The following is a 19,413-nucleotide window of genomic DNA, read 5'->3' as shown; positions in this document are numbered from 1 at the left end:
CATTCAGTCTCGGAGGACTTTTAAAGAGCAGATCACTCCCACACAGTGGTGGAAAGAGTACTGGAAAATCCCATTTAAGTGAAAGTACCATTGCTTACCCAAAATTGTAATGCAAGTAGAGGAAAAGTACAGAATCTATATAAGAATCTGAAGCTTTTTAATACTTAGTTTGGGCCTGTTTTATTTTTTTATTTATCAGGATCCCCATTAGCCACTGCTAGGTAGTAGTAATAATAATAATAATAATAATAATAATAATAATAATAATAATTCCTTATATTTATATAGCGCTTATCTGGGCACTCAAAGCGATTTACACAATGGGGGGGAATCTCCTCATCCACCACCAGTGTGCAGCATCCACCTGGATGATGCGCCGGCAGCCATTTTGTGCTAGACCGCACACCACACACCAGCAGATTGGTGGAGAGGAGAGAGAGTGATGAAGCCAATTATGATTTGGGAAGGGTTAGGAGGCCATAATAGACAGAGGCCAGTGGGCAGATTTGGCCAGGATGCCGGGGTTAAACCTCCACTTTTTTTTCGAAGGACATCCTGGGATTTTTAATGACCACGGAGAGTCAGGACCTCGGTTTAACGTCTCATCCGAAAGATAGTGGCTTTTCTTCCTGGGGTCCATCGAACACAACACAAAATTACATTAATACATAACAACAAAGACCAATAAAAACATTAAAATACAAAGTTCATACATAACATCTAGATCAACAATCCAGTTTATATTGTGCCATTAAATATTTCTTAAACATTTTTTTTTTTTTTTAACTTTTATTGACAGCAGTCGACATAAATACAAACAGTAATAAGAACAGTCCTGAGATTGGGCCCGAGCATACAAATAAAGATATATATAATGACAATATAGATCTGAGGAAAAAATAAAAATAAATAAATAAAAGTAAATAGACAAACTTCAAGCAAAAATACAAACTTAGAGACATAAGTGACCTATCCAATGAGGCTTTGAACTGGTCCCCATCTTCTTTCAAAGATTTGAGTCTGCAGCTGTATTTGTGCTGTCAACTGTTCCATTGAATATAACTGTCTGATATTTTGTATCCACTGTGAAACCGTGGGTGGTTCAGGTTTAAACCATTTAATTGTTATATTTTTTCTTGCAGCCATTAGCAGGAGATGTAGCAAAGTTTCCTGATCATGGGACAGATCCTCTGGAAATTTATCCAGTAAAAACGTTAAAGGCTCCCAAGAGAGATTCACTTTAAGGAGCTTTTCCACGATCCCCTTAACTTCAGTCTTAAACGATTTTTAAACCTCATTTTACTTGTTACAAAGCATGTAATGTCTGATGGCAATTCATTCCATGTTTTCATTCCTCTATACATTACAGTGTGTTGCTTTGCATTACTTTTTGAAATGGGAAGCAAAAACATTCCTTTAAAACCATGCCTGGTGTTAAAATAATGACTAGCATTACCATACAAAAGTTGACAGTACAATACATTTGGACCTCTTGACACAGAAATATTTCCTATGAAACTCAGCAGAGAAACAATTCCCCTATCCTTCACCAATAACCAACCTAAAGTTTTATGCATTTTCATAATATTAACTCTTCTATTGCAGTGTAAAATGAGTCGTGCCGCTCTATTTTGGACTAACTGTAACTTATACAATTCTCTACTTGATGCACTTGGACCATACCACCAGGGCCGGAGTGGGACACCTTTTCAGCTCTGGAGTTTTAAGCCTCAGACCGGCCCACCTCAGTTCACGACTGACTATATTAAAATAAGTAAATAAATAAATATTTCCAAATCAGTTTCTAATGACACTATCATGTTTTTTTTTTTTTTTTGAGAAAACAGCTGCTTTAGAACTTCAAATGTTCAACAATCCTAACAGTATTATATGTCTTATAAATAAAAATGAAAACACTAAATTACTCTAAAGAGGATCGAACCCGGGTCCGTGGCGTCTTAACCTAACGTGCTATCCGCTCGACCACAACAACCGTTTTATGGATGATGACACAACTGAGTTTTATCATCATTAAAATAGATCAAAAGAGAAGAGTTGCGGTATAATAATGAATAAAAAGGCTGTGGTCAAGTAAATAAATAAATTTAAAAAGTGTGATTGCTGAGAGCAACAGATTCTGGAGCTAGGGACACCGGCCCTTGCGGCCAAAAAACGGACCGGCCCACCGGGAATTCTCCCGGTCCTCCCGATTAGCCAATCCGGGCCTGCATACCACTGGACAGTAATCTATATAAGAAAGAACAATTGCCTGAACAATTTGAGAGATACAGCAATGTGGTAAAAATTCTACACATCTCTTAATAATTGATAAACCTCTTCCCATAACAATTACCATTTTATCGATCTGTTTTGACCACTTTAACCTACTATCAAGAAGAACTCCAAGAAGTCTAATGTCCTCTACCTGTTCAATAGGCACACTCATTACAGACAAATTTAACTGTGCTATACATTTGAATTGAGAGTTTGATCCAAACACAATACTTTTGGTTATTGTCAAATTTAAAATGACTTATTATTCTGTACCCACTCTACTACTAAATGTAACTAAATGTATCTAAATCAGCAGGTAATTTTTCTATCGATGCCGCTGGTAGATATAATGTTGTATCATCTGCGTACATATCTGCCCTCGCATGCTTTAAAACCAAAGATCGTTGGTAAAAATAGAAAACAACAATGGTCCTAAACAACTTCCTTGAGGCACACCACATTGCACACCACATCTTTCACTTCCGAATAACTTCCATTATAAAATACACATTGCCTCCTTCTAGTCAGATAACTTTTAAACCAAATCACAGTTTGAGATGTAAATTTATAACATTTAATTTTTTTTGTTAAACATTCATTGTGTTATTTTAAAGTGTTTTTCTTGTAATATAATACTGTAATATTGTTACAGTTTTATTTGTTTATTGTTGTTTGCTAATACATTATTGCTAATAATGTAGTAATAAACCTTATGTAGTTATGTTAGCTCAGCCTTAATAATCAAATAGTAATAAAATAAGAAACAAATATTAATTTAATAAAAACTATAAATCAATAATTGTTTAAATTAACTAAGATTGAGAAATGCTGTAGAAGTATTATGTTACTTTTTAAAAATAAATTAATGCATTAATGCCATTCACATTCAGTTTCTGAGGCATTTTAAAGAGCGGATCACTCCCACACACATGTGTTGCTGGATTCACATTAATAGGGCTCGCCTTTTAATAAAATCACAGCTTTTATAACAAGCCTGTGGTCAGTTGGAGCTGCTGGAAAGAATCTGATGCTATTTAATTCTGTCTGAGTTTGGGCTTGTTAAACATTCATGGAGTTATTTTAAAGTGTTTTTGTCCTCCGCTGGAGTGGTTGATGGGGAAACTGTCAGTCAGAATGTAAAAACTGCCCAAATTGATGTAGAATATGGTTTTATTTATTAATATCAGCTATGTTTATTTATCAGAGTAAATAATTAAAAGTATTTGAGAGTATTCTGTGGCCTAAGGCGGTATTATTCTCCATACAAGTCTGAAAACAAAGATGATTGTGCAAACTTCAAAGGACATGTTAGGGTTTTATATATATATATACAGTGGGGAAAATATGTATTGAACATGTCCAATAACTGATGAGCTTTTAACTTTCTAGCCACACCCCTAACTACCAGATACTGTACCCTAGCAACTGCCCCAAAGACTTCCATTGCAAACGACTGTCATTGACTTAACATTAGATCTAACTTTGTGACCTCAAATCTATCTATCTATCTATCTATCTATCTATCTATCTGTCTGTCTGTCTGTCTGTCTGTCTGTCTGTCTGTCTGTCTGTCTGTCTGTCTGTCCGTCCGTCCGTCCGTCCGTCCGTCCGTCCGTCCGTCCGTCCGTCCGTCCGTCCGTCCGTCCGTCCGTCCGTCCGTCCGTCCGTCCGTCCGTCCGTCCGTCCATCCATAAACTGTTTTAATCTATCTATCTATCCATCTATCTATCCATCTATCTATCCATCTATCTATCCATCCATCCATCCATCCATCCATCCATCCATCCATCCATCCATCCATCCATCCATCCATCCATCCATCCATCCATCCATCCATAAACTGTTTTAATCTATCTATCTATCTATCTATCTATCTATCTATCTATCTATCTATCTATCTATCTATCTATCTATCTATCTATCTATCTATCTATCTATCTATCTATCTATCTATCTATCTATCTATCTATCTATCTATCTATCTATCTATCTATCTATCTATCTATCTATCTATCTATCTATCTATCTATCTATCTTTTCATACTTTTTAAAACTGTTTAAACTAAACAAACTATTTCCAACAGACTTTCTCAAGCCAGCCTAAAGTTTGTCTCGACGAACTTTAATAATCTAGTTATTATTGTCATCTCTCATGCTGGCACCGGGTCATCCTTATTATTGATTTTTTTTTTTTTTTTTTAAGAAAGCTACAGTTTAAAAATGATCTTCAACCAGCAAAAGTGGCTAGTGATCGTCTAACCAGCCACAGCTGAAATCTACCTGCATTTGGCAGGTTGTAGGATTTTAATGTCAAGCATATTCTGTTTAGGAACCACACTTGTAATTTATTTATTAATTTTTTTTGTTTAATGATATTCATTTTCTTTTGGCTACAGCGGACTGAACCGCCAACTTATCCAGAATATGTTTATTTAGTTTATTCTCACATATAGCACATGTTTTTGGACTCTGGGGGAAACTGGAGCCCCAGAGGAAACCCACGCCAACACGGGGAGAACATGCAAACTCCACACAGAAATGCCAATTGACCCAGCTGGGACTTGAACAAGCGACCTTCTTGCTGTGAGGCAACTGTACTAATCACTAAGCCACCATGTCACCCTGTTTAATAATATTATTTATTATATAATATTTTTCTATATTGTTTTGAATTTTAAAACAGATTTTGCTAATAATTGATATTGATGCAGTAATTGGCATCCATTTTCAAATGTTTTATGCAATATTACATTTTTTGCGCATAAATTTAACTCGCAACTATGATTGGAAAATAGCTCGTCTATGGTGGAGATTAAATATTACTCTTATTATTTTGTTTCTGCTTGGCTTTTTCAGGTGAATGTTTCCACGGATGGCTCGAGCCGCTGTTGGCCAGGATAGCAGAGAACTCGAGCGCTGTCGTGAGTCCGGACATCACCACCATTGACCTGAACACATTTGAGTTCATGAAACCCTCGCCGTACGGACAGCATCATAACAGGGGGAACTTCGACTGGGGTCTTTCCTTCGGCTGGGAGACTCTTCCTGATCATGAGAGGCGTAGACGCAAGGATGAGACGTACCCTATTAAGTAAGGAGGTTCTTGAGGACAGCTTAATTTTTTTTTTGGTCAATCTAAGTAAATTGGTAAAAACAATTAAGTTATCTTAATTAATTTGTGTTAGGAGACCATGAAGGAATTTTAGTATTACTAAGCCATATTATTGTTTATATATATATATATGGCGACACAGTGGCGCAGTAGGTAGTGCTGTCGCCTCACAGCAAGAAGGTCGCTGGTTTGAGCCTCGACTGGGTCAGTTGGCGTTTCTGTGTGGAGTTTGCATGTTCTCCCTGTTTTTGCGTGGGTTTCCTCCGGGTGCTTCGGTTTCCCCCACAGTCCAAAGACATGCGGTACAGGTGAATTGAGTAGGCTAAATTGTGCATAGTGTACGAATGTGAATGGGTGTGTGTGGAGGTTTTCTAGAAATGGGTTGCGGCTGGAAGGGCATCCACTTTGTAAATCGTGCTGGATAAGTTGGTGGTACATTCCGCTGTGGCGACACCGAATTAATAAAGGGACTAAAGCCGAAAAGAAAATGAATACACACACACACACAGTTGAAGTCAGAATTATTAGCCCCCCTGTTTCTTATTTTTTTATACAGAAATCAGGGAAAAATAAACAAGGGGGCTAATAATTCTGACTTCGACTGTATATCTAAACATATTATACAAACACACACTTTTCCCTTTAGTTAATTGTATTTTGCTACATGTAGTTTTTGTATTTTGTATGTGAGGTATTTCTTGGTTAAAATATTTTTAGATTTGATAGATATTTTTAATAGTTTAATATAAAATGTTTATTTTATAATATATTAATATAATATAGACCATTTCAATGTGTCATTGGCCCATGAACATTTCCTAGCTGTTATCAAATTATTTCATTACTGTAACAAGATGCAATTCAATCATAACTTAATTCTAAAACAGCTGTTATAGCATTATTTTTGAATATGGGGCTCTTTTTGCTTGGAAGATATAGAAATGAAAAAATGTAAAACAGGAAATACGTTGGGACCATTGTTTTTGTTTGCATCCCTCGAAATGGCTATATTATAATATTTACATATAATATTAATAATATAATATATAAATAGTAATATATGTATTATACAATTATTTATTTAATGACAAGCAATTAAATAGTTTTCAGTTTTGTGGATTTAGATATTTTCAAATATAATAAACCCCACATTGAACAATGCAAATGTTACAGTGTTTTAAAATTGTTGTTAGCTGAGCCCTAATTATCAAATAGTAACAAAATAAGTAACAAATATTAATTTGTTAAAAACAAAAAATCAATAATTTTTCAAATTAACTAAGAAATGCTTTAGATGTATTAATGTTAATATTTGAGGCGTTACTGTTAAATGTTGCTGAATTTAAAAAAAAGCTTACAGAATGTGTAACACTCACATGTGTTCACCGTTTCGTCAGAAATACAGTAGCAACATTGTGAAATATTATGAAATTGTAGAATAGCTGTTTTCTATTTTAATTTATTTAACATTTCATTCATTCCTGTATGTTTTCCTACTGTGTTTAGCGGGAAATAAAGTTTAGAAGCTGCAGGGCTGTTCTGTAAATGCTTTTTTTACTGAGAGAGTAAATAGATTTTATTCTACTCATGGCTTGTTGTTTGATTTAAATGTTGTTTTTATTATCACACACCCACACACACTTGGGAGCAACACACATTTCACTCATTTTCTGTCTAATGACCATCTATAAAACAGAAGAAACATTTATACTGTATTCATGTTCACTTTCACAGGACGCCGACATTCGCAGGTGGATTGTTCTCCATTTCCAGAGATTATTTCTACCACATAGGAAGCTATGACGAGGAGATGGAGATTTGGGGAGGAGAAAACATTGAGATGTCCTTCAGAGTAAGTCCAAACTCATTTCATGTTTATTTTGCTTGATTATTTTTTTACTGATTGTTGTGGTTTGAATTATTAAGGTTTTATTATGCAAGGTTATTATGGAGATTTTAGTTGTATTCTTATTTTTGTTTTGTATACGTGGTAGTTCTGTTTGTTTAAGAAAAGTGCATCATGAATAACATAAATTATTATTATTATTATTATTATTATTATTATTATTATTATTATTATTATTATTATTATTATTATTATTATATCTATTATTATTATATCTATTATTATTATTATTATTATTATTATTATTATTATTACTATTATATTTATATCTATTATTATTATTATTATTATTATTATTATTATTATATTCTTATTCTTATTACTCTTTAGTGCATGTACAGTACTGTTCAAGTGTTTGGAATAAGTAAATGTACTTATTCAATAAGGATGTGCTGAATCCACATTCATGTATATATATATATATATATATATATATATATATATATATATATATATATATATATATATATATATATATATATATATATATATATATATATATATATATATATGTACAGTGCATCCGGAAAGTATTCATAGCGCTTCACTTTTTCCACATTTTTTTGTTACAGCCTTCTTCAAAATGGATTACATTCATTTATTTCCTCAACATTCTACACACAATACCCCATAATGACAATGTGAAAAAAGAGTTTTTGAAATTGTTGCAAATTTATTGAAAATAAAAAAGCTGAAAAATCACATGTACATCAGTATTCACAGCCTTTGCTCAACACTTTGCTGATGCACCTTTGGCAGCAATTACAGACTCAAGTCTTTTTGAATATGATGCCACAAGCTTGGCACACCTGTCTTTGGGAATTTTTGCCCATTCCTCTTTGCATTAGCTCTGTCAGGTTGGATGGAAAGCGACGGCGTACAGTCATTTTCAGATAGGATTTCTAAATCATGTTCAATAGGATTTAGGTCTGGGCTCTGGCTGGGCCACTCAAGGACATTCACAGAGTTGTTGTGAAGCCACTCCATTGATATTTTGGCGGTGTGCTTTGGGTCATTGTCCTTTTGGAAGATGAACCGTCGCCCCAGTCTGAGGTCAAGAGCACTCTGAAGCAGGTTTTCATTTATGATGTCTCTGTACATTGCTGCATTCATCCTTCCCTCTATCCTGACTAGTCTTCCAGTTCCTGCTGCTGAAAAACATCCCCACAGCATGATGCTGCCACCACCATGATTCATTGTAGGGATGTTATTAGTCTGGTGATGAGCGGTGCCTGGTTTTCTTCAAACTTAATGCCTGGCATTCACTCCAAAGAGTTCAATTTTAGTCTCATCAGAGCAGAGAATTTAGTTTCTTATGGTCTGAGAGTCCTTCAGATGCCTTTTGGCAAATTCCAGGTGGTGAGTGGCTTCCATCCGGCCACTTAACTGTACAGGCCTGATTGGTGGATTGCTGCACAGATGGTTGTCCTTCTCTAAGTATCTCCTCTCTTCACAGAAGAACGCTGGAGCTCAGACAGAGTGACCATCAGGTTATTGATCGCCTCACTGACTAAGGCCCTTCTCCCTCAATCACTCAGCTTAGATGGCCGGCCAGCTCTAGGAAGAGTCCTGGTGGTTGCAAACATCTTCCACTTACGGATGATGGAGGCCACTGTGCTCATTGAACTTTCAGAACAGCAGAATTTTTTCTGTAACCTTCCCCAGCCTTGTGCTTCTAGACAATCCTGTCTCGGAGGTCTACAGAAAATTCCTTTGTCTTCATGCTTGGTTTGTGCTTTGACATGCATTGTCAACCCTGGGACCTTATATAGACAGGTGTATGCCTTTTCAAATCATGTCCAATCAACTGAATTGACCACAGGTGAACTCTAAGGGTGCTTTCCCACCTGTGAATCGATTCAGTTGTTCCGAAACAGAGATTACAAATGTTACATTGTTGCTCTTTGCTCTTGGTGCGGTTCGCTTTCACACTGCAAAGTTTCTAATCGTACCAAAAGAGCTAAAACAAGTCATGTGCGAGTAAACTCTCCTTACATTGGTCAGAGTGTCAGGGTTTATTTTGCAGCGTCCCGCTAAGCTGTCAGGAGAGGTGGTGGTTTGGTGGTAATTGACAGGGTGCGCGCGCGCGAGCGACCTGTCTGAGGAGAGATGCGGTGGGGAGGGGTGAGAAGGGTGCGCGACGATGCCTATTTGAGGACCTGGAGTGAGACGCGAGATTACCGGGAGATCATCACTCGTTTGCGGGCATCCGGAGACTCGCGAAACTTCCCACCCCACTCATAATTCTCTCTTCATATAGCCGTATGCCAATTACATATCCATAAAACACAGTGATACAACCACGCTCGGATTGGATCGCTTTCTCACTACAATCGAACCGCTCCAGGGTTCGTTTCAATCGAGCCGAGACCACCTCATTCAAGTGATCTCGGAGCAATTACTTTGGCGCGGAACAGAGTGCGATTGACCTGTTCACATATGCCAAACGAACCGCGCTAACTGGGCAAACGAGATACGTTCCGATACAAAAGTGTAGGTGTGAAAGCACCCTAAAATAGCTGCTGTAACCTCTCAAGAATGATCAGTGGAAACAGAATGTGCCTGAGCTCAATTTAGAATACTTCTGTTCATGCGATTTTTTTTTTTTTTTTTTTTTTTTTTTTTCAGCTTTTTTATTTTTAATAAATTTGCAACAATTTCAAAAACTCTTTTTTCACATTGTCATTATGGGTTGTTGTGTGTAGAATTATGAGGAAATAAATGAATTTAATCCATTTTGGAATAAGACTGTAACATAAAAAAATGTGGAAAAAGTGAAGCGCTATGATTGCTTTTCGGATGCACTGTATGTATGAGTGTGTATATATATATATATATATATATATATATATATATATATATATAGACCAAAAGTATAAATTACATTTGTAAGTATATATATACATCCAGAGCTTGCGGTTTGTCACTTTCGTCTAAATCATGGGTGCCCAACCCTGTTTCTGGAGATCTACCTTTCTACAGATTTTTAGCTGCAACCTTGATCAAACACACCTGACTTTAATTACCAAGTGCTCCTTCAAGTTGGTTTAGTTGTGTTTGATTAGGGTTGGAGCTAAATTCTGCAGCAAGGTAGATCTCCAGGAACAGAGTTGATCACCCCTGGTCTAAATAGATCAACTATTTTTTTTTACATCACCTCATACGCCAGTTTCTCATCAGATCTTCTAACCCAAGGGTGCCCAAACTTGGTCCTGGAGGGCCGGTGCCCTCCATATAGCTCCAACTTGCCTCAGCACACCTGCCTGGAAGTTTCTAGTATGCCAAGATAGAACTTGATTAGCTTGATTAGCATCATGTGTGTTTAATTGGGGTTGAAGTGAAAATCTGCAGGACACCGGCCCTCCAGGACAGAGTTTGGGCACCCCTGTTCTAACCAATCAAATCCTTCCAAGTATCTGACATGTCCCGTTCCCTTTAAGACACTTTTCATTTGCTCTTCATTGATGCACTTGAGCTCAAAATGCTATTGGCTGTTTTACAAAAGGAGAGGAGCTACAGCCCCACTCTCTCTTTGTGTTTCAATTCAGATTATACACAATTTCTAATAGGAAATGCACATTTCAAAGTATCTCACATGACCTTTAAAACAGCTCTTCTATTTCAAGTCATATCATCTGCTGTTTTTTCTAGTCGTGATTTGCTGCTCTTGACCTTTAGGTGTGGCAGTGTGGCGGACAGCTAGAAATCATCCCGTGTTCAGTCGTCGGCCACGTGTTTCGCACTAAGAGTCCACACACTTTCCCTAAAGGCACACAGGTGATCGCTCGCAACCAGGTGCGTCTGGCCGAGGTCTGGATGGATGACTATAAAGAGATCTTTTACCGGAGGAACCAGCAGGCCGCTCAAATCGCAAAAGAGGTACAGCTTACTGGCCCTTTTAAGTATATTCATAAATGTATTTATTCTACTTGTATGTGCTTTCATATCACAGCAAAAGCATAATTTAATTAATACATGCATACATACTTACATGAATAAATAAAGTAAACAAATAATAAACAGTTTACAGAATGTATTTAATTAAGTATTATTAACATAATAAAACAAATGAATATTATTATTATTAATTATTATTATTTGCTGCTAGTAGGATACAATCTGTCTTTTCACCTAATATTGAAGTTGTTTTTATTGTTTAACTTTGTAAATTCTGCGTAAGTGAGCTCAAAGATTTGATAGAATGTTTCTCTGATGTCCTGATAATACTGTAGTTTCTCTTTCTCTCCAGCACTCGTTCGGAGACGTCTCCAGGCGTGTGGATCTCCGGGAAAGGCTCCAGTGTAAGAGCTTTTCCTGGTATTTGAAGAACGTTTATCCAGAGGTCTTCATGCCTGATCTCAACCCGTTGCAGTTCGGTGCGGTGAGTCTGGAGTTTAACTCAACATACAATACAGTCACCGTATTTGATTATGATTATAATCTTTCACAACATTAGAGGTTCTAGGACAGATATTGCAAATCAAATAATCTGAATGATCAAATCAATATTGAAAATCATCCATGACTTCTTTATATAAGGAAACAAATGGATAACAATGTCTGCAAAATAACTACATGTAAAAAATGTGAAAACGTTGCATGAGGTATTTAATTTTTTAACATTACATCTACTTTAAAGAATAACAGCTGTCAAGCAGCCATAAGGACTACTTATTTGCCTAAGTGCATTAGTGCATTATTATAATGCCTCATTTTACATTATAATAATGCACTATTGAATCATCCACCAATATTTATTAGCCGGTATCGGGTTATTATTAAATGCATTAATACAGAATATTTGGCGATTCATTAGTGCATTATTATGATGCCTCATTTTACATTATAATAATGCACTATTAAATCATCCACCAATATTTATTGGCTGATATGGAGATATTATTGGATGCACTAACACAGAATGTTTGGCGATTCATCAGTGCATTATTATAATGCCTCATTTTACATTATAATAATGCACTATTGAATCATCCACCAATATTTATTAGCCGGTATCGGGTTATTATTAAATGCACTAACACAGAATGTTTGGCGATTCATTAGTGCATTATTATAATGCCTCATTTTACATTATAATAATGCACTAATGAATCATCCACCAAAATCATCGGCCGATATCGGGTTATTATTGGATGCACTGTTACAGAATTCTTGGCAATTCATCAGTGCATTATTATAATGCCTCATTTTACATTATAATAATGCACTTATGAATCATCCACCAATAATTATTGGCCGATATCGGGTTATTATTGGATGCACTGTTACAGAATTCTTGGCGATTCATAAGTGCATTATTATAATGCCTCATTTTACATTATAATAATGCACTCTTGAATCATCACCCAATATTTATTGGCCGATATCGGGTTATTATTGGATGCACTGGTACAGAATTTTTGGCGATTCATTTGTGCATTATTATGATGTCTCATTTTACATTATAATAATGCACTCTTGAATCATCACCCAATATTTATTGCCCGATATCGGGTTATTATTGGATGCACTGTTACAGAATTCTTGGCGATTCATCAGTGCATTATTATAATGCCTCATTTTACATTATAATAATGCACTCTTGAATCATCACCCAATATTTATTGGCCGATATCGGGTTATTATTGGATGCACTGGTACAGAATTTTTGGCGATTCATTTGTGCATTATTATGATGCCTCATTTTACATTATAATAATGCACTCTTGAATCATCACCCAATATTTATTGGCCGATATCGGGTTATTATTGGATGCACTGGTACAGAATTTTTGGCGATTCATTTGTGCATTATTATGATGTCTCATTTTACATTATAATAATGCACTCTTGAATCATCACCCAATATTTATTGCCCGATATCGGGTTATTATTGGATGCACTGTTACAGAATTCTTGGCGATTCATCAGTGCATTATTATAATGCCTCATTTTACATTATAATAATGCACTCTTGAATCATCACACAATATTTATTGGCCGATATCGGGTTATTATTGGATGCACTGGTACAGAATTTTTGGCGATTCATCAGTGCATTATTATGATGCCTCATTTTACATTATAATAATGCATTAATGAATCATCCACCAATATTTATTGGCGGAAATCAGGTTATTATTAAATGCATTAATACAGAATTTTTGGCAATTCATCAGTGCATTATTATGATGCCTCATTTTTCAGTATAATAATGCACTATTGAATCATCCACCAATATTTATTGGCTGATATGGAGATATTATTGCATACACCAATACAGAATGTTTGGCGATTCATTAGTGCATTGTTATGATGCCTCATTTTGCAGTATAATAAAGCACTTTTGTATCGTTCACCAATATTTATTGGCCGATATCGGGTTATTATTGGATACACTGATACAGAATTTTTGACTGATACGATAACTGATAACTCTTCAGATTTGGAGGCAGATAGCCGTTATATAAACATTGTTCGGATTTTTCTGCATGATTGCAAAATCTAAATCTGTCCGATACAGGATTTTTGGCCGATAACTCTTAGAAGCGCTGAAGCAATTGCTGATTGCAGAGCATCTTCATCTCATGATCATATGGCATACAGCAGCAGTGCTGTTTTATTAGATAAAATACAATCATAGCTTTTGTTATAATGCTGATCTGTGCAGACTAATAAACACACAACATATTAAAGTCTCTTTAGTGTTTCCCTGTTTTCTATAAAACCAAAGCAGAAATCCTTGATGTGTGACATCATAAGCATGTAGTTAACTAGATAGTGATATAAGTACGCAAGTCAAAATACATCACAAATATATAACTCTGTTCCATTATTTTTTTTGGATATTTTAATGAAAAAATCTGCCATATTATGCGTTTTAATATTGTATTTTGAATGAATGCTGTCTACCTGTTCCCCTGTCTTTTTTTAGCATAATGTGTCAGTGTCAGAACTGCAGTAGTATAATCAGCATTTGTGCAGTTTTGGTGTTTGTACAGCTGATCTGCTCTTGGTTCTTCTTCAGATCAGGAACATGGGGAAGGAAGCCTGTCTGGACGTGGGTGAGAGTAATGAGGGAGGGAAGCCTCTCATCATGTACCCCTGCCATGGGATGGGAGGAAACCAGGTAATTGGAGCAGGAACAGTTTGTCCTGCCAATAAATCAAGAGTACTGATAAAATGGCACCTAAAGCTCTTTCTTTTTTATTTCTTTTTAATTTTTTTTGTTTATAAATTTATTTTAGATTTGGTTAAAAAAAGTCATAGTTAAATAAAATGGGTTTTTTATTCTTTTCATTTACTTTTTCATGTCTTGTTCATTTAAAGGTAAATAAAACCTGTGTATATTTTAATATAATAATAATAATAATAGTAATAATAAATTGTGTCAGGTAAAATGTTTAAGTTAAATAGTTTAGGTTGTTTGAATTTGTTTTTACTTTTATCTTTTAATTTTATTTAATTTTATTTTTTGGTTTTCCTCTTTTCTTTTTATTAAGTATTATTTTAGTACTTTCATGAAGTATTTTATTTTACATTAAAACAAGCTAATTTTATCTTTTATATTTATTTATTTGATCAAATTAAATTAAATTCAGAATAGTAAGAATTGAAGTAATTCAGTGTTTATATATTATAATTCTCATATAATATAAAGTCAGTTTGGCCTCCGAAATTCTTTTTCCCTTTTTAATACAGATTTTTAAACATAATTTGCAAAAAATATATATTTATTTTGTAATTTTAATAACTTTATTTTACTATTGTTCTTCTTTTTGTGTTCTTTTTTTATTTCGAACTATTTCATTTCAGCATTTATTTAAAAAAAATTTTCATCTATTTATTAATTAATTTATTTTAGATTTGGTGCAAAAAATCATAGTTAAATAAAATGACGCTGTTTTTATTCTTTTCATTTACTTTCTTAATTTTTTGTTTACTTAAAGATTGATAAAACCAGTGTGGATTTTAATTATATATATATATATTGTGTCAGGTAAAAGTTTTAGCTTTAAAGTGTTTAGGTTGTTAAAATTTGTTTTTAATTTCTATTTTTATTTAATTAAATATATTTTTGTCTTCTATTTCTTTTTTATTAAGTATTATTTTATTAGTTTTTATTAAGTATTACATTTTTCATTTTATTTTACATCTGTCTATTATTTTACTATCTATCTGTCTATCTATCTATCTATCTATCTATCTATCTATCTATCTATCTATCTATCTATCTATCTATCTATCTATCTATCTATCTATCTATCTATCTATCTATCTATCTATCTATCTATCTATCTGTCCGTCTGTCCGTCTGTCCGTCTGTCCGTCTGTCCGTCTGTCCGTCTGTCCGTCCGTCTGTCCGTCTGTCCGTCTGTCCGTCTGTCCGTCTGTCCGTCTGTCCGTCTGTCCGTCTGTCCGTCCGTCCGTCCGTCTGTCCGTCCGTCCGTCCATCCCTCTATCCATATGTCGATCTATCCCTCTATCCGTATGTCCATCCATCCCTAAAATGGAACAATTGATACACTAAACAGTAGAAATACCAACATGAAACATTTTATACAATTCACACATTGTATTCATAAGTCATGCAACTACTTTCTATGGTGAAACAAAACCAAAATGCATCTCCCCTAATTAATTTACCAAAAATCTGTTCTTCCCTTTTTGCACTGTTTAGTTTTAACACAAGCATGAATGGCATTTGTAAGGTACATCATAAATCTCATTTTAATGAGCTCCCCTGATGCCGTATGCCTTCCAGAACCTCAGTGGAGGCATCTTTATCAGTTTTAATGAAATGTTGAGTGAATGCTGAAGGTCATTTCTCTGCTCTGCTCCTACAGTATTTTGAGTACTCCACGCATCACGAGATCAGACACAACATCCAGAAGGAGCTGTGTTTAGATGGAACTGATGGAGCGATGGTCCGCTTAGAGGAGTGTCAGTATAAAGGCCACAACACCATCACAAGCCCGCAGCAGAAGTGGGAGCTCCGGGAGGTAAAACTACAGTTTTTTTTTTTTAAGTCTGCTTGAACAGGAAGCTGCAACCTTTTTTTCCCATATTGTGACACAGTTGCTAGAAAAATTGAATATTAAATGGGAAAACAGTGGGTGTGGCTTGTTTTTTCTACTGTGGTTGGATGTAGCAAAGTCGGCATTTCATTCAGAAATATCAGGAAAATGGTTTGTGGAGAAATATTACAATCTAACAGACTCCTCCTCCTCACCGTTTCTGTTTGTTATCAAAACTGACAGCAGAAGGGGCCGTGGTTAAGTAGGTTAGCCACGCTCAATACCTCAGACAGACCTAATCTGAGAATTTAACTGAAAACAAACAGGAAGTGCACAGATGAATTATTCACCACAAAACTAGCAATGTGAGCTAAAAAAACAATCCATATGGTTAGTTTTATTCCATTTGTACTTTGTGAAAGGGCTGCACAATATATCGCTTCAGGATGAATATCGCAATGTGCGAATCTGCAATAAACTTATTGAGCAGAATAAACCCAAGCATATTCAGACATCATGAGGCAAGAGCCCATTTTTTAGTGCATGTCTGTCTGTGTAATGCTAATTTAAGCTGGCCAGTGTTTGGTTTTGTGATTTGGCTCATAAATTCTGCTCTGTTATTTTATTCAACAGGATCAGCTGTTCTATAACAAGGCCTCAAAGCAGTGTCTGAGCGCTCGACCCGAGAACCCCTCACTAGTGCCCTGCAATCCAGACGACAAATACCAGCTCTGGCTCTTCACTTGAATGAGACACACACACACACAAACACACACACACACACACACACACATTCACACACGCACACACACACGCACACCCACACACACAGGGTCCAAAATTAACTCTCTGCAATAGCTGCCAATGTCAGAATTAACTCAAGTCAAATTTAGGTGCCATATATGTTTCTTACCCTCCATGAAACTATTTAGCTATTTATTTTTTATAAAATACATTTTTATTTATTTGACAGTGAATGCTGCATATTTTCAATGCAGCTCATGTTCCAAAACCTGGTGATGTGCCTTACTTCTTGTCTGCTTTCTTTTAAAAAAAACATCCTGATGGACATTGGACCACATTAGTGCTTGATTCGTAGTGCTCTTTATGTACAGTGACTTAATACGCTTAATTCACGTGGCTGCCATGCTGTGGTAAGAAACATGGAAGTATAGGATCAGTCAAAGCAATCGCACAGCAATTCGTAACTTTTTGATTTAGTGGCTTATTCGTATGAATTCTTCTGATCTAATTCGTACAATTTAGTACGATTTGCTCATCACCCAATGATGGTTGGGGTTAGGGGTGGGGTTGGGTGCCACGCCTCCTTTTTAAAATCGTACATTTTCGTACGACTGAATTTGTATGAATTAGCCACTAAACTGACAAAACGTAAAATACTTATGTTTTCTTGTGAGATCAGGCTGGATTAACTCTGTAAACAATGCAGCAACATGCTGTGGACCACAAACCTCCAGCTGTTGCTGCGATTTCAAAGTGCAGATGTGGTGTAAACATTATTGTTCATTTATTGGTTTATTGGTTAGTTGAAACAAATCTTAGTGCTTAACAAAAATAATAATAATAATATTTAGGATAATGGATGTCTTCAGTGGAGTAAGTTTACATCGTTTCATTACTCCATGAAAGTAAAGAGAAAGTAAAGAGGCCGAATGGAGGAGGCTTGCTCTTTATCCTCCTGCTGCAAATGGTCAGTTTAACACTAAAGCCCTTTTCCTCTTACAAAGTCCGCCATGTAAATAGCAAATGCGACATGGTGTAATGCAACTGACTCTTATTGGGAATGGTAGCAAACAAAGCATAGAGGCAGAACACTCAACAAGTCATGTTACTGGTGATAATACGGTCACTTCCTGCACTGACCACAAGGCAAAGTAGCACCAACTCACACTAAATGCTTGGCTTATGCTAGTTTTGTTGAATAAAATAAGCAAACAACACAAATGAAATATGACAACAAGATGCTTGTATTATTATCGGCTAAGTGAAGTAACAGCTAGTTTTTGTAGTAACTTATAAGGGGGCCTGATAGCATAACAGTGCCTAAGCATTAAGGTGCATACTGTCCACTCTAAATGATTGAATATTACAAATGTTATATACTGTTTAGGTCAGAAGGCTGGATATGCACATTGAGACGCAGGGAAATTGCTGGTTAACTCGAGTCATTCATAATTCACAAATTAATCACTCCCTCCGTTAGAATTAAAAGGGAAAGCAGGAGAGGAGGTGTGCTTCAGCACATGGATTAGATAAAAATTAACAATGAGTGAGGATAATACATGTCCATGCACAAAAACACACGATCTTTGTCAGCAATGCCCGTGCCGTAACTTATATATCGATATTTGCTATTTATTTGTAATTTGAGGTTGCTTGTACATTGACATATATTGATATATGTATATATCTCTGGCTCTGGATAGCCAGTCCACCACTGCACCTTGGTCTCACATTCATTTCAAAGGAGCGCTACACTGTACTAATATGGTGGCTCTATTGACGGATTCCTTCCAATAGATACAATAGCATAGGCGACATCTAATGTAAATATCTATATGGCTTACCATTTATTGCACTTTCTTTCATAAAATCTATGTTTATGTACTTGCCAAAGCCAGTTTTTATTTTTTACTTGTGGCTGCTGTTTGGCGAGTGTTAATTTCTGACTCTACACACACACACACACACACACACACACACACACACACACACACACACACACACACACACACACACACACACACACACACAAACAGAGAGACAGAACTTTAATTTATTTTTCTATGTGGAAAATATTGCTGCTGGAAAGTCTATCTTTAGGACCAAAATGGAGCATGCAAAGACATTCCAGTCTATGGGGGCCAATGCAGAAACATGCAGTGAAGTCAACTTTTGTTGCTTTCTTTTCTCTGTCTTTCTCTCCATTTCATTGCATTGTGAGTGAAATTATGTTTTTGATGATTTTATATACAAATGGACTGAATGGACTCAATTTCAGCTGCATTTTTAAAATGTGAAATGCAGATTACGAAAGTCTACCCAGAGCTGTGGCCTTAAAATAATTGTATGCTACATGCAGA

At 35.6% G+C, this 19,413-nt stretch overlaps 1 protein-coding gene across 1 annotated transcript in view; it reads left to right on the top strand.

The window, feature by feature from the left end:
- Positions 1 to 17,510, top strand: part of galnt3 (UDP-N-acetyl-alpha-D-galactosamine:polypeptide N-acetylgalactosaminyltransferase 3 (GalNAc-T3)) — a 44,672-nt gene extending 27,162 nt beyond the window's left edge. Inside the window, exons 5-11 of the mRNA XM_087268525.1 lie at positions 5,131 to 5,365; positions 7,121 to 7,238; positions 10,971 to 11,171; positions 11,542 to 11,673; positions 14,320 to 14,421; positions 16,139 to 16,294; positions 16,943 to 17,510. Coding sequence (XP_087124651.1) covers positions 5,131 to 5,365; positions 7,121 to 7,238; positions 10,971 to 11,171; positions 11,542 to 11,673; positions 14,320 to 14,421; positions 16,139 to 16,294; positions 16,943 to 17,056 — 1,058 coding nt within the window. The 3' untranslated portion in view covers positions 17,057 to 17,510. The remainder of the gene's footprint in view (positions 1 to 5,130; positions 5,366 to 7,120; positions 7,239 to 10,970; positions 11,172 to 11,541; positions 11,674 to 14,319; positions 14,422 to 16,138; positions 16,295 to 16,942) is intronic.
- The last annotated feature ends 1,903 nt before the right edge of the window (positions 17,511 to 19,413 follow it).

Source organism: Danio rerio, chromosome 9 (assembly GCF_052040795.2).
Source record: "Danio rerio strain M-AB ecotype USA chromosome 9, GRCz13ab, whole genome shotgun sequence".
In the NCBI taxonomy this organism is placed as follows: Eukaryota; Metazoa; Chordata; class Actinopteri; order Cypriniformes; family Danionidae; genus Danio; species Danio rerio.
Note: the sequence above shows the minus strand (reverse complement) of the source record. Positions and strands in the feature narration are given on the sequence as shown.